General features: G+C 37.1%; 1 protein-coding gene across 2 annotated transcripts in view; it reads right to left on the reverse strand.

The window, feature by feature from the left end:
• Window positions 1-3,029: 3,029 nt before the first annotated feature.
• SLC6A2 (solute carrier family 6 member 2) overlaps window positions 3,030-16,373 on the reverse strand; it is a 77,148-nt gene continuing 63,804 nt past the window's right edge. The window contains exons 12-14 of one of the 2 annotated variants that reach the window (XM_054200999.1): window positions 14,545-14,712; window positions 11,925-11,996; window positions 3,030-10,310 (exon numbers count right to left, since the gene is read on the reverse strand). In XM_054200999.1, coding sequence (XP_054056974.1) covers window positions 10,287-10,310; window positions 11,925-11,996; window positions 14,545-14,712 — 264 coding nt within the window. In that variant the 3' untranslated portion in view covers window positions 3,030-10,286. The remainder of the gene's footprint in view (window positions 10,311-11,924; window positions 11,997-14,544; window positions 14,713-16,373) is intronic. The other variant, XM_054201000.1, reaches the window with a different exon arrangement.

The following is a 16,373-nucleotide window of genomic DNA, read 5'->3' on the forward strand; positions in this document are numbered from 1 at the left end:
ATGCTGTTATTCCTGTATTCTGAAGCAACACTGTGGGCACTGACCTAGTCTGCCATTCCAAAGAATTATTAATCTGATAGCAAGAGTATAAAGATGATTTTATGGGAAGTGGTTAGACAATAAATTGTGATAGCATAGGGAAACATTGCATTGATGTAAGAAGAAAGCTGTAGTAGTCACTCTAAATGTGACTCTTTAAATTCAATTTAATGTTTTATATTCACAGAACTTTTAAATACAGAGTTGGATACCTGATCCAATTTTGCATATCTTTTAACTTGAATCTAGAAGCGTATTGAGAAACAATAAAATGTAACTTGACAGCTGCAGTGGTGCAGTAGCTGAAGGGTTATGACTGGCCATTCTTTTCCTAGTCTGTATTACACAGTGATTTTGCAAGACTGTCACTGGCCTTGTGAGAGAAATTATCTCTTTTGCAACTTTGGCCAAGTTTGAGGGCAGGACCCATGAGGGGGCTTGGCATCCCAAGGCATATTTCTTCAGGTCTTGACTCTCAGACTGGAATCCACAGCTCTGAGTTAGGCAATAAGTTCCTGTGTGTGTGTGGAAACCTTCTCAGAGAGGAAGGTCTCTGGGAGGAGATGATGGACTTCTGAGATTGTAGGCCAAGGCATGGCCAAGGTGTCTCCTGTGGATCTGGACCTCTGTCTGCCTGGGACATGCTCTTATGAGGATGTTAGGAAGATAAAGGCACGAAGAGGCTACTTGGTTGCATTCTTGAGGGTACTAAAAACCCCACAAAATGTATGGGTGACTTTGAAAATAGTGCCGAAGAAAATAGGAGTAAGAGAAGCAGGCATATGGCTGGATTGGGAGAAGAGTGCTTCTCTGCAGCAGCAGATAGTTTCATCGGAAAACATTGTTGAAATTACTTTCAGAACCATTTAAAATGCAGAGCCTTTCAAAGGCAAAGTGCTTAACTGAACTTAACTTAAAGTCCTTAACTGAAAATTTCACAGAAGTGAAAGAAATCTAAGGCAAATTTCTTTCCAAAATGCAGAAGAGTTTGTAGGAGTGTACAACATCCTGGGTTTTTTTTGGTGCTGTAATAAGTTTAATAACTGTAAGAGTGAAGGTTTGTAATATTTGGCTTGTATATGCCATTGCTCTGGTCTGTCCAAGATCTTGCAAAACTTTATGGAGATATGCAGTAGTATCACTGTTTTTGCAGTGGAGGAAGCGGAGCGCTTTCTGTTCTCTAGGAATTACTTTTGATTTATTGTTGGCATTACACATTGCTGAATTATGCAAGCGAGCATTTCTGGTTCTCTCAATTACAGCAGTACGTTTTTAGTTTAAAAAAGGCTAAAATGGCTTCTCTTTGAACTTTTTTAATAAGTGCTCGTTGATTGTTACAACTTCTAAACACATCATGTGTGTTTTTCTCTCTTCATTCTCTTTGCATTTACAAGAGTGTAATCACTTGACTTCTCGGGAGCATTGTTGATTTGTGTTATAATGAAAACAGAACCAGATGTAGTTTGACTTTCCCCTAATTTTCTTTTCAAATATAATTTTTGTTGTGCTTCCGCATTTTAAATTAACTTAGGTTATAAATATTAGCTTAGGTAAGAGGGCACATTGCAATTTCAGGTTTACGTGTATGAATCTGAGATGCTGAAGAAGGAGAGATGCTGAAGCAGTTGTCTTTACTACTAGTAGCATCAGTTCCTAATCTGCCTCTTCTGGCTTGGTTGTTGAAAAAAGATGTAACTGAGGTTCCTGCTTCTAGAGTAAATTAGGGGAATATCAGAAGACATGATGTAGTTACTCAAAAGCAGACAGCAAACTGGGGTCCTATAATACTTCCAGGAGGACAAAATTTCTCTGTTAGTTTAGGTAAGCCCTGCCTAGTTCTACTTTCATAATACTATGCTAATGCTGAGTCTAAAAGACTTACCTATTGATTGAACCTTGGTGAAAATTGTAAATGGGAGAATGAAGAGTACTGAAAAAATGAAATTTGTTGTAAACAGGCTTTTGTTGAACAGCAAAGCAGATTAAAAGAAACTTCTGTGAAATGCTTAAAGTATTTTGAAAGTGTGAAACTTTGAATTATTTCAATACTAATTTTTGGTTCTAAGTGTTTTACACTAATTAAAACACATACAAAAATTTCATTAATTTTTTCAGATGTATTAAAAATAATTTAAACCATGCTTTTCTTACTTGTTTGAAGATGGTAGAGGAATATAAACAATTGAAGGCTGTACCTTAATAATATTGATATCTGTTTAAAAAAAAAAAAGGAAAAAATGCTGAGGGAAGTAGATAAGTCTCTGTATGTGCCAGTTGTGAAATTTATATGGAGATAATTGAGATTGCCTAATAAAATATACTTTGGAAATAGTGTTATCATCATTTTGTGATGTTTCATGTGGAAATATGTTTAAGTTTTAGTAAAAAAAAGTAATCGTTGTCTATTCTTCCTTCATGTTAGATAAGAGTAGCATTTTCATGGCTGATCCATAGATTAAGAATAATGCTCTTATGGCTATTGCTACTTATGGCAAAGTTAACACGACAAAAGGAATTGCTTGTAGAAAGGAAAACACTGTAGCCTTGGGGAATTACAGCTTTTGTGCTATGCATTTTGATTCATGTTCCTAAAAGGTCTTTGATTATTTCCTTTCAATGTATGGTTGTGAAAGCTTCATTGCATTACAGTAATTACATTCCCGGAAGGAGTTTAAATGTAGAAATTAATCTGTTCACTGCATCCACCGGACACTGAAAGGATGTGAACTAACTCATGAAAGTTGAGTGCAACATAGGGTTCATGCTTTTGGGCTTTTGTTTTCAGTTGGCTCAAGACTGGCTTCTAGAGGCTTTTTCCACAGGGCTGCCGGGCAGTCTTGCTCCAGAAATGCCTGTCCCTGGGAGGCACATGTGCCACCACTGGGGAGATTGCTGCAGAACCAAGGACTGGCTGTTGCTGTGAAGCTTTAGTTGCAAACAGTATTGACAACAAGCAAAATTTTCATTTCAGCTTTTAATTGACTGTCATAAGTAAATTCTTGGTACATAAGACTTTTCTTTATACTCTTTTTATGTGCATATTTGTCAGATTTTTATTTAAATAATTTTATACACAATATTGGAATAATTTGTTACATTAATGCACAGCTTAAAACAGATCTTATTTACACTGATCACAGAAAGACAGAGGAATGAGGACAAATACTTTACATTCACCATCTTTATCAGCATTTTAAGTATAGTTAACCAGCACACATCACACACATCCATATCCATATTTATAAGAAATGTATTTGTTTCTAATTACACACATGGGCATGTAGGTGTCTCCCTTTTCAAAAAATTAAAGAAAAAATAAAAATTGAAATGCCATTTCCCCCAGATAACCAAAGACTTAAAAACAACAACAACAAAAAAGGCAAATAGACCTGCAGATTGCACAATTAATGGAATTGGGCATGAAAATGTGGTGGCTGTGTTTGGACACTTTTGGTCACTGGGGCACTTTGGAGAGTATTTTTACTAGTGGCAAGTTTTGAAGTCCTATGAAAACTTATTCCTGAAAACTGCAATGTGATCTTTTGCTTTGGAAGTAGACCTACTGGATGCTAATACATTTAGTTTAATGTTAAGTCATCTAACAACACAAAATTGCAGCCAAAAGATGCTCTGGATTTTTTTGGTGTTTTTAGACTATAAATTAAAAACACATGACTTCCTTTTATGAGATTAAGGCAGCAATGGAGAATATTGTGCTACAATGTGCATTAGCTGTAGATAACGTTCTATTCTCCTTTATCACATTTTCACGTTTATAATCAAAGGCCAACATATTATTGAACTAGACTGGCTGACTACAAAATATTATAATGGAGAAATAGGTCTTGTGTGATAACCTTGTTACATCAAAGTTGAATTTCTGGCCTTACAATATACATTTATATTCTATGAAAATTAAAAAAACTGGTAAAAATATTAAAATATTTCCTATACAGAGGTGCCCTTATCTAAGGTAAAGTCTAGTTGCTGCTATAAAAAGGCATTAAAAATTAAGTAGTTAAGTAAAACACTGGTGTAAACCAAGTATATGCTCACTCTAAAGCTTTTATTTGTAAGGCAAATCTTCATCAGACCTATTAGAAGTTATTTTCAAAATGTACTATTTGGAGATTCTCCCTTTGTCACTGATATTAGCCATAGCAGACAAAACCTAAGTCTTGTGGAGAAATTCAGTGTGCAACATAAATTACAAATGCAAGTCACCTGCAAGTTTGAGGCCTCTTGGCAGTGACTGAGAAACAACATGACACCTTTAAAAGAGAGCCAGCTTAAGGCTTAGTAATTTTCTTAGTTCACTGAATTTATTCTGTTCACTTGTTAAAGAAATTAAGCAACTTTTGCTTAGTATGGCAGCTAAAGGAAAGGAGGAAAGCAAAGGACACAGGTGGCCCAGTCTTGCCATCAATGCTTAGGCAAAAAAGGCCCACTGTTCTCAAAATGAGAGAACTACCAGCAGTAATGGTTAATTTGCATGAAGGCTGCACTGCTGGACTTAAGCCTCTCGGTTTCTCCCCTTCTTGCCTCCATCCCAACTATATGCATCTAGACATCTATGTGTTCTTCTGAGGAGGACTTGAACTGAATAAAATCGTGATATCTGTGTTACTTACAGTCTTCTGGCTGTCTTCTGTTTCTCTGTGGGCTTCTGCTAGGTTGGTCATACAGTGACTGCAATTTGTCTAAACATACTCTGTTTTTAAATGGTGAAAGAACACCAATCAAATTCTGTACTTAAAAGCAGCTATATTACACTGTTGTGTTTTTCTGCTGGTTGAAATGTCTTTATTGGCCATCTAGTTCTCTATAGTAGAGAATGCATCTAAATTCAGTCTCAGGCAGGGAGCAGCACCACTGTACAAATTATCAGCTGAGGATCTTGGTCCTATGTTGATTTAATTTTTATTAGGAAAAATGTGCAAAAATCTGTATTTTTTGGCCTAGGAAAAGTTTCTCTGTGTGTGGCATGGCTTTTAAGTCTTGTCATTCCCCAGCTAAGCTTAAGCAGGCAAAACCAAGTAATTGCTCATCTAGTCACAGCTAAGGAACACATGCATGCCTTGTTGGTCAGTCTGAGTGGTCTTGGCTGATCGTCAGCAAAAACTCTCCTTTGAGAATATGGATTAGAGGGGAGCAAGTGCTTGGTGAAATGTTCCAGTTAAAGTCTGAGTTACAACAGACTGAAATGGTTGAACAAGCCAGAAACACTCAAACATGGATGTTTGAGATACAACTGTTCCCTGTATATGATCCTCTCTGAAACTCTGTGATGCAAGGTCACAGGTGTAACAGGGCTTAACTGAAGGCTTAACATCTGTAAATTAAGTTCTAAACTTTTTTTCAGACTGTTTTGCAGTATCCTGTACTAGTGTACCTTTTTCCTAAAGGAAGACAGAATGTGGCTTTCCTAAGTACCAGCTAGTACTAGTTTACTAAATGAAGATCTGTAATAATTCAGGTATCCAGGTAGCTCACAGATTCCGTCCTGTATGGTGATTTCTGGCCAGCTTTGCTTAAAATAGTCCATATTCTACTTTCAGCTTGTATATTGAGACGAACCAAGTAAGGTCGCTTCAAGGTCCTGTTTCTGACTTTATTATAAACACTTTAGCTTCATGTTCTAGTAACTTGACTTTCCACTAATTCACTAGGTCAGCCCATAGTCACTAACAGGAACGTGGGTATGAGTCAGAGGAAGGTAGACTGAAAAAGTGTTTTCCTTTGGAGGAGACTTTCTGGAGGTGTTTCCAGAAGATCTTGTCTCCCTGTACTATAACCAATGCTTCAAACTTGTTCAAGGGTCTAATCTGAAACATCATGTTGGCCTTTAAGGAGATGGCGTTCTTGCACATAAGCTAATTGATGGACTATAAATATGTATTCTTACCCTTGAGAAAATAAGCGGTACTAGAACATACATATCCTATTTTACTGCTCCAAGAGGCTCGGAGTGCACACGTAATTTCTGCAGGCACATTATACACTGTCATTTGTTGAGCGTGATAACTGTCTTATGTCCGAGTCCTTCAGGCACATTTTGAAGTGTTTCAATGGGGCACTGCAAGTAGAATATTTTTAAGTCTCATGTCTTTTTGAAATTGCTGATCTACGGTTTAAATTTGGTTCTTAGAAAAGAAATTCTTAAAAGTTTGCCAATGCTTTGTGAAACTTAGTGAATCAGTCCAGGATATGAATGAAAACTATCTACTCCCATAAAAGCAAGCATCTGCTAATTAGTGCCATATGAATTGGAAGAACTGCGAAAGAGACATTAAAAGCAAAAGAACTTTCTACGTGGCCTCCTACAACCTAATAGTACAAAATAAACTTAATTCATGTCAAAACAATAGTGTAAGAAGTGGATGTATATACAAAATGTTTGGGCTTGACCTTCTTAAATAATAGCATTTAAATGGTATTTTGCTGAGAAGAGATAACCAATTATATGGAATTTCCTCTGGGAAAATTACATACAACATATATTGCACGTGCAGTTAGGGAACATGTACAATAGTAACAGCCAAGTATTTCTCCTACATTCTATATTTAAAATATAATGTTTGATCCTGGATTTCCTGCAAGATCCCTCACTATGGTAAGATGTCTTTCAAGTCTTGCCAGGGTATATGCCTTAGGACATGACAGAACACAAGAAGGACTGACAAAAAAGATATGGTTCGAACAGGGGCTGAACACTGAATAGCACTAGTGGCTTTTGGACTATTGCCTATGCAAGACTGACTGTTTCTACCAGAAATCTAAATCTCTAGAGTTTTAGTAATGTAGTTCTAGAACAGTACCAAGTATATGAAGAATTACCCTGCTGAATGACAGCAAGAGTACAAAGAAAATGGAAGGTCTCTTTCCTTGGTGCTAACTAAATTTCTGTGGCTTAATGAAACAACGTGGATCACAGGCAGGTATTTTTCACTGACAGGAAGGAAGGTCAGAAGGGAGATGCTAATGTATGACAGCTGCTTCGTTATCAAATTTAAAAAAAGGCTTTCAAGAAAATATTTTCTAAACTGTCCAATGAGCTATTTAATTGCTTCACTCAGTTCTTCCTACTGGCTTGTTACCAAAACAGCCAGCATATTTAGCAAGCAGATGATAACTGCATCTTGAATAAGCTTGTATCAAAACTCTTCTTCTTTTGCAAGTGGGCTGCCTACTCCCTCAGCATCTACTTGCTGTCCTACAGGGATATCTGGGAGAGCACCTGTCCCCAGAGCAGGTCTGTTCCCACAGTAGGCGTAGCTGAGGGAAAAAGTGAGCTGCTTGGCTGAAAATTCAAGACTGAGTTAGAGGAAGACTTGTGGTTAAACCAGATGGGTTGTAAGGACTTGACTGTGTGATTGATTTCTTTTTTTTTTTTTTTACTTTTTTTTTAACTACAAGTGGTTGAACTGAAGGGAGGTAAGTATCTTAGTGGCATTTGATATTTTCCATGTTGAAAACCCATTAGGCAGCTCAAAGCAGGTGCCTAAGAGGAGCTGGGTGCCAGAATTGTGGGTTCTTATTGAAATGTCTGTACCGTATCTCTGGGTCGAGGGAAAGAATATAACCTGGTCTTCACAAATGGGTGCTAGTTTGTGTCTAAGGGCATCATTTATTGTCTAAGAGGCATGAGGTAGTTGAGCATCTTATTCTGTGGAGAACTGAAGACGTTGTTCTTCATGTCTGGGACAGAAGTTGTTTTATTTTTGAGGAGACTTCCTTTGGGCAACATCTTGAACTTAAAGCCTAGCTGTGCAGGCATGCAATGTGTATTATTTTTCTTTTTCATTCGGGCTATTCTTGGTAATAAGATTCCCACTTTCTCTGATTTGCCTATTGTCTTCTGTATAGGTTGCAAGTTCTTTGTCTATAAAACCTCAGAACAAGATGACAATAGTGCAGTGGAGTCCTGAGCTATAAATACTACACTAAACCTAAGAAATTGTACACTAATAGAAATAAAGATAATGTATAGGTAATTGCCTTGGGAGTTAGTATTAAAAGTACAATCAAAGCCTAACGTGCTGGGTAAAGCTAATTTCACTCCCATGTTAAGATAGCTTTGCTCCTATTTCAGAGCAGAGTGGTTATGAAATGTGGGTTTTGCCACATGGGGGGTGGTGATGGGGTGTGTCACAAGTGAACGTTGATGCAGGTTGTTAGCATTTCCAGTCACTAGCGAACCAAACAATGTATAATGTGACAAGCTATTAAAGCCCCCAAGAGTTTCAAAACTCGATAATTATATCAACGCTAAGAAGCTTTTGAGCCATGCCAAGCCAGTGACTGAAGCAGCTGTATTATTGAAAAGTAAACTTTCTAACAATGGAAAGATTGTCATGTAGTTTAGGAAACAATAAAGATAGGATTAACTGTGAAGTTGGTGGGATGGCTTTTTTGAAGCCCTCAACATATCGTCATTCTTTGGCCCCTTGTGTAACTACAGAACTAGAGCTGCAACATTTAAAACTCCTTTATTATTGAAATATATTTAGTAACAGGACTTAAAGAGCTATTGGCCATCAGCTGGGCCAGAAAACATGACTTCCTTTATAATTAGAAGAAAGTATCCGTTTGGTTTAAAACCCTGTTTAAATAAAACTGCTATTTGACCCAGAGACTCTTGAAACATTCTGAAGTATTGATTATGTTGGAGGAAAAAGATAAATAAGGAGAGAAATTTTCCTTCCATTATTTTCAACAGAAATCAATGTTAAATGGAAAAGGCCAAAATCACTTTGGACTTTTAAATTGGGCTATTTTAAAAAAGGAAAGAAAACCCTCAACAAAAATTGTACTATAAATAAAAAAGCCCCATCCTTTTAAATGGTCTTTTTAAAAAGAGGAAGCACTACACAGATTTAAAAGACAAGCTGAATTGAACGTATAAAGGCAAAAGAAATTCAGAGGTAAGGTCCAGAGGTAAACTCTGGGCTGGATTCAGCTGAGAAGCTACTGCCTCTAAAAATTACTATAGATTTAGTGATAAATAAGTACAAGAAATAACTCAAAGCTACTGAATCTAGTGATCACTGGGAAGATACTACAGTGATAAGTGACCACAGAATAATAACAGCACCTAAATGCAGAGTTTGTTCTGTATCTTCTACCTTGCATAATGCTACCAGAGAGAAGAGTTGGAATAGGCTGAGAGAGCTAAGTATGCCTAAAATATCCTTCTAAATTATTCAACAAAATCTTACTATGGTTTGGTAGGTGAATCCAGGTTAGATTATCATAAAAGCATGTTCACAGCAGGAGAATAAAGCCAAAGTTTGGTGTTTCGGTGCCTCTGGGTAGATTATGTAATTCTAAAAATCACTCTTCCTGTGTGTCTTAAATTCTTTATTTGGAACAAAATCTAACAAAAAGATGAAAGTCTGTCTATTTGCATGTAACTTTCATACTTAGCTGAAAAAGTCTGTGGAGTATGGATCATATGATAAAGCCATTTTAGTTGCTGATACAAGGGAATATATTTTTCATTGAGTACGCTGTGGTATTAAACCGTATTCTGTATTTAGCTGTAACAGGAATTCTGTTCCTGCTGCTCTTCAGCTTTTATAATTAATCTGGACAGAAAATGGCATGGACATCTACAGACAGCAAAGACAGCAATCTTCTTCACCAAGAGAAGAAACTAATAACAAACCACTGAAAATGAAGCACTTGAGTCTTCACTTCAGAAGGATGCAAACTTATATCCCAAAGGATAGTATGGCAAGAAAGCTAATGGCATTAGTACATAGTTAAAGTTGCTCTTTCCTCATAATCGAGATGTGTTCTCTCCTTAGATCTAAAAATGGTCAGGTGTTGTTGGTTTAAAATAGGTCATGGCATGAATATCTGAAGTAATTATTACTGTCAGAAAAGTTTAATTCACTTCTTCACGATAAAAGAGCATTTAACTTATGTTGATTGCTTTTTTTTTTTTCCCTCTGCTCCCCCCTCCTCCACTTCTGCCAATAGCAAAACTCACAAGTTTTGGTCATGTAGGGATCTCATGGCACCAAAGGATATAAGAAAAATTAAACGGAGTCTTTAAAGATCGTTTGAAGCCAAGTAATAGAAGGGAGGCATTGAGAACAGAGAGCAGATGTCTTCCCTCAAAGAGTCAGTAGGTAAGCTCTGAGCCAGCCTGGTCCAAGCATAATTGAGGGAGCTTTGAACTTGACTTTTCTGTATTCCCAGTTTAGCTTAACATATTGGCTTTTCCCTCAACCTGTTGGTTGTCATATAGTTAGCCAGTGTTGAAGCTGTAAGAGAACAGAATTAGTTGTTTAATAACATTATTGATTTAAATGATGATAGTGAGAGATGTTTTAAATACATTAGTTGACAAATATGAAATTACAAAGAGGTTTCAAAATAACGGATAGATTATAACTAAATTTCTGTGGATTCCTGTTTGTAGTGAGAAATGTGCCCTATAAAAAGGCTATTTAGTCAGCTCTCAGTTCGGTCTTAAAATTCACAGCTGTCAAACATATATGAAAAGAAAGTTGTACTTGTTTGGCTGTGGTACTCGGTGTTCTGTTTACAAACTTAAACATCATGAACAATGTACTAACTATGCTTTAGCAATAACAATGCTATTCGTCACTCTTCATTGAAGACAGCCACAAATAATTATGCTCTAGTATTTAACATGTTTGAGGTATCATTAGGAATTTACTTCTGAGTGCAATCTTTTCTAATTTAAATGAAATTCATTTGCTTCCTCTTTGCTCCTATAGGTTTGGGTTCAGAAGACTAGTACTTTGTAGGAATGGCTGTTTGTAGCCCATCAGCACAGGAACACCTGCTTCTGGAAAAATCAAGTTATTACTTACAGCTGGAACATAAATCATCAGACAACTGAGAGCAGGAATGGGGGAAAGAGAAGGCAGGAAGAGGTGCTGTGCTACTAGATACTCTCTTGGCCACATCAAATAAATTGTGGTCACAAAACAGGAAGCCTTTTCTTTGTGCTTTCATTCTGCATCCCATAAATCTACACTTGGATTATTTCCTTTAAAATTCAAAATTATACTTCAAACAGTGTTTTTCTCACTATTTTTCTGAGTAAGCAAAAGGATTTCTTTTTTCAATACCAACATACAAACCACCACTATAAAATCTGGGTCATGTTTTGAGGTGGTGTGCATAATTCTAGTTGCTTTCAACTTTGAAAACAGAAAGTGGTCCAGCATGAATGCTGATAAGTGTAACAAGCTTCATATTTGCATCCTTTTTATCTGCTATAAAAAGGACTTTGTTTCAATAAGCTCATTTTATTTGCTAAAAGAAACCAGTATTTGGAAACCTATAGCGTATTTTTCATGGCTGCTTAAGAAGTCTCCAGCAGTGTTTTCAATCAACTGTAGGCCTGTGGGGAAAGCCTATTCCACATAACCTAGCACATTATTTCATCACAGCTATTATGTTTAAGCTCTGACACTGGATATTTCTTTTGCTGTTTACTGTGTGTTGTGGTACATAATTTGAGTTTAGGAAGCATGACTTCAGATTGCTATGCAGTAACTGAGGGAGAGGCTACGAGTTGTTCAAATGCACATGATAGTTTGGAAATACCTTCATCTTTTGGTGAGAGCTCACTGTATTCAGGTACAACCTAAAATACTGGATTCAAGTGATCTGTAAAATTGTGGGTTCTGCTTAGTCGAGGAAGGAGAGTGTCAAAAGCCTTCCAAGAGAGTTGATGAGTATGGTACTGAGCCTCCTGCGTCTTTTCATGCTAGCAGAAAAATAGAATCACAGACCTCCAAAGGTATCCGCTAAGGGGGAGATTGATGCAAACCTGTAGTTGTTGCTAGAGACAGGAGAGGGTTGGTATCAGGAGAAGGAAGCATGGTGAAAGGAGTACAAACCTTAAATTGCCTGACATTTCCTTGGGCCACGAGTTGGTGCTCATTCTCAGGTGTGATGCAGTAGGCTAGTCTCTAAACCAGACGGGAAGAAGAGGAAAAAGTCAGCCATATGAAGTGGGATTATGTCTGTAATCCCCAATCTATAATGAGGAAGTAGCATGAACTTTATTTAAAACAGTAACTTAAATCTTTAATATCACTGCATCACGTGCCTTAACTTCGCCACTGAGAGAACAAGCTTATTATAAGCCCCTTGATATTAGCCTTTAATATAAGAAGCAACAGTAGAAAGTTTATGCAAATACTAAGTCCAAACATTTAGCAAGTGCATATGGAAAAGAACATCAGGAACAAGTTGCTGTCACAGGTTTTACATCCCCTAAATTCACACGTTTCTGTTAGTGCTGTAATGAGGTTGGCTAGTCCCAGTGGGAGAGGAAGGAGGTACTGACTATTTCCCACCTCATCTCCTTTGTCTGCCCTGTGCTCTGCCATTTGGAATCTCATGTAGCTTTTGGTTTATCTTGAACTTTCAAGCAACTTAAGGAGTTTCCATTAGACTAAGAGTATATCTTTCCCCATACTTTTAAGAGCCATGTTTTAGGGCATTGTATTTTATGGGTAGTTATTTGGATGTAATATACTAGCCTTTTGCTATTTGTCTTACGGGGAGACTGAAGAGTTGCTGTCTGTCAGAGCTGTAAAAGACAAACCAGAACTTGCTAACTCTACAAAATGAATGAGCAAATGTGTTTTTGGCCCAAGGTTTCTGCATTCCAATATAAGTAAACTTGTGCAAGCTGGCAAAAGCCTGTTGGGCCACTACAAATTATTTCTGGACACTTAGATGCTACTAGAAAATGGGTTTGTAAACCCCCAGGAATGGAACAAAACAAAGAGTTTATAGAATTGCTGGAAATGAGAGCTAGAAATTGTGTGCAGCGTTGAGGTGTTGGAGCTGATGAAAACAGGGCTGGTGAAGAGGTTTCTTGTCACCCACTTTGGGGTGCCTTTTTGAGGTGAACATTAAGTGAGGTGACATTGATGTTTCAGGAACAAGACATTTATCCCTTTGGGCCTGCTAGGTCGACGTGAAGGGGATGCCTATCTAGGTAAAGGGTGAGATCCTACTTTCTGCTTAATTCTCTGGGTGGTGGTTCAATGATTGGCCTAAGAGTGTCAGTATCTTGCTACACCATTGTGTAACTCTAGCTGTAGGAAAGGAGACCAATAGAGATAGGTATGAAACAGAGTCTAGATGAGGTTATAAAATTATGACATGTGACAGGACAAAAACTGATGATATAGAGTGGTGAGGAGTCCTACTTCTGAGCAGCATTAGAAGTTTTAAGACTATAGATAATTTACTACAACAGTTGTGGTAAAACTAATAAGATGGTAAAATTAACATGATCAGTGAACTTTAATCCTGTGCCATTTTGAACTGATAAATAAAGAAGAGTATAGGGGGGTGAACTCTAAGGAAATATAGCTGTGTTTTCCCATAGAAACAGGTACTTTTAAATAGAACTAACATATTAATATTACAGATATAAATGAAGTTAAACGAACACTATTAAGGTTGCAGCGTTAAACTTGCTGTTAGGCAAATTGTTAGAATGTGGTAACAAATTGTTTCTCCCTCAGTTTCTGCTTTATTCAGTGCACAGACTAGGCGTATTATGCCTGAAGTGGGTTTATGTAGTGTAAGATGCTGTTGTCTAGTACCCCGGTTCTCTTACCGAAGTAAGTAGTTAGCAACAGTCTTTATGAGACTATAAGCGGTGCCTATATTAGAATTGTTTCTTGATTTCCAGATCTACTTCAGCGCCTTGGTCTACTTTGAATATTAAGTTTCTTCAAGTATTCTGGTATTAGTGATAACATGACAGAAAGATCTGTATTAATTCTAGCCTTGTCAGAATGTTGAAATAATTCCAGTAATTAGAGGACATGGATACATATTTGACAGAGAAAATCAAATACGAAGTGGCTGCTGTTAAAGAGGGAATACTGGGCTAAATGGATCTATTGCTGTGACCCAGTAAAGTATTTCTTCTGTCCTTTCTGGATGCTCATTAAATGAACAAAGTCTGTCCTGAACACAGGGCTGGTTCGTGGTCACATCTCACCCTCCCAGGTGTGAATGTGTGTTTAGAGACTCTTACAATGCTAAAACAGGAGAAGTCTGAGTTAACTTTGTGCATACAACAGTTTACAACACTCCATTATAGAGTGATAAAGCATACCTTGGACTGAACTCTGTTAAGGTAGGGCTGTGTGAAGACCGTACCTCATAGCTGAAGATATGAAGATACCATCATTTGTATATTTTTTTTGTTAACGAGGAAAAATTAATCTCATCAATCGGATTAATTACATGCATCAAAAATAATTTTTCAGAATTATTACGGTGCTTTCTGGAAAGCTCATTTCTATCTAGAAACTCAAACAGTATGCAGTAGTCTTACCTCAAAACTCCAGTCTATCTGACGGTTGGATCCAAAAGGTCATTCATAAGTAATAAGTTTCAGGAGTAAGAGAAACAAACTGCCAACTTAGATCCAGCCATTTCATTTCATAGCAACATTTCATGACATTTTTTTAGCATTCCACTTACTTCTTTAAAGGTCCCACGCACATTCATAAATTTATAGATAATATAGGCAGGCACAAGTATCATTGAAGATAATGCTATTCCCCAGCCAATGCGATTTGCCCAGAGAGGGAAGGTGTAGTCATCGTAGGTCAGAGGTTTGAAATTTATTATGCTGACTATCACGACAAACTAGGGAAGAAGAATAAAATGAACTACAGTTTTGAGATGAAGAAACAATTTTATGTGTTTTATTAGGCAACCACGCTAAGGTATATTTCAATGTTGCTTTACCATTTACCTTCATCCTATTTACTTTGTGCCTCTTACTGCTTAAACTGTTGAAGTTCTCGATGCATTTACTAGTATTAACAGTTCATTTTAGATTATTTGATATTTTGGTGGGAAGATCAGGTGGTTGTCTGCTACTGCCTCGTTTAAACTAATGTTACAGATATAAAAAAGGGATTCTGTAGTCAAGAAAAAACCTCTGCAGGATCTATTGCTTTTCCCTTCTTTGTTTCCCAGAGGCATTAGGCTTCATTTAGAAGTTTCATGCCCATTTTTCAATGAGAGGCATGATGCCAACTCCAGCACGCTGCATTTACTGGGGAAAGGTGAAGCAGCCTTAAGGCCTGGAAAACAAAGTTGTTCTGTTTTTGTTTTGTTTTTTCCTGCTGGTGTTGCCCTGTCCAGTACGAGATGCAGGAAAGAAAGAGTGGGGCACCACCCCATTTCCCTCCTGTTAAATCCATGTAGGTTGTATAACATGCAGAGTTCCTTGATTTGGTTCCCTGGGCCTATACATTCTGCTCCACATAGCAATTTCAAATTGGAGTATTTTGAGCCTAGGGTTTCAGAGCCTATACAAGGAGAGTAATGGTGTGGGTTAGAGGAAGCTGATAGTGTGAAATCCGGTTAGAAAAATATTAATTCCATTTTGAGATTTTTCTTGGGATGATGTGCGTAGCTGCAGACAGTATGGAGAAGAAGCTTCAAAGAGATATTTCCTAATACCAGGTACCTGACCAACCCCAAATTACCTTTATCTTGTAGAGAATTTATTGTTAGGAACTGCTGTAATACAATACCTGTCCCAAACAGGGGACACCTTGCGCTAAGCACGCGTGGGATTGTTAGAGCGAGAATTATACTGAAGTGTGACAACTGTATAGCCTTTTCCAAATTATCCTAAACTATATATATCTCTCAAAGAAATGATATCTGATTTTTTTATTTTATTTGTATTTACTGTGCTTGTGGTTTCAATCTCTTCTGGTGAGGCAGCTTCGTACAGGTGGTATAAAAACTATGTTTTTTTAGATCACTGACCAAATTCCTAAATTTATAGTTTTAAATTACGTAGCTGGACTACCTTTTTTCATGCTAGTGACCATCTTTACAGTTTTCACGTAGAAATTACCTGCTTTATTTAATGTAATTTGCTTTATTTCCTTAATGTACTGAATAATAAACCCAAAAGATAGGCTGTAAGAAGGTAAATTATATTTAATTTCCCCTATAAATCAAGATTGTAATGTCCGTATTGCCTTTTAGAAAATTGAGAAAATGTACAGCTATAACAAAACTGCCTGGTCACAATGGGTTTCAAAACATACTGGTTCCCAGTAATTACGTTGATATGATCTAAATTTAGTTCCAGCTGGAAAAAAAACTCTTTGCATTGTGATGGCTTAAAAATGTATTACCTACAGATTAATTTTGACCCTCATGTTTATAGGCTTCAGTAGGAAGGCACTGGGGCAATTTCATGAAGAAATCTTAAGTCACTTGAAGGTTAGACTGACAGTCACTTCAGCTTTCTCTAGCTTGCTTGCTAGAACTCTGCTCTT

This window comes from Rissa tridactyla, chromosome 4 (genome assembly GCF_028500815.1).
Source record: "Rissa tridactyla isolate bRisTri1 chromosome 4, bRisTri1.patW.cur.20221130, whole genome shotgun sequence".
In the NCBI taxonomy this organism is placed as follows: domain Eukaryota; kingdom Metazoa; phylum Chordata; class Aves; order Charadriiformes; family Laridae; genus Rissa; species Rissa tridactyla.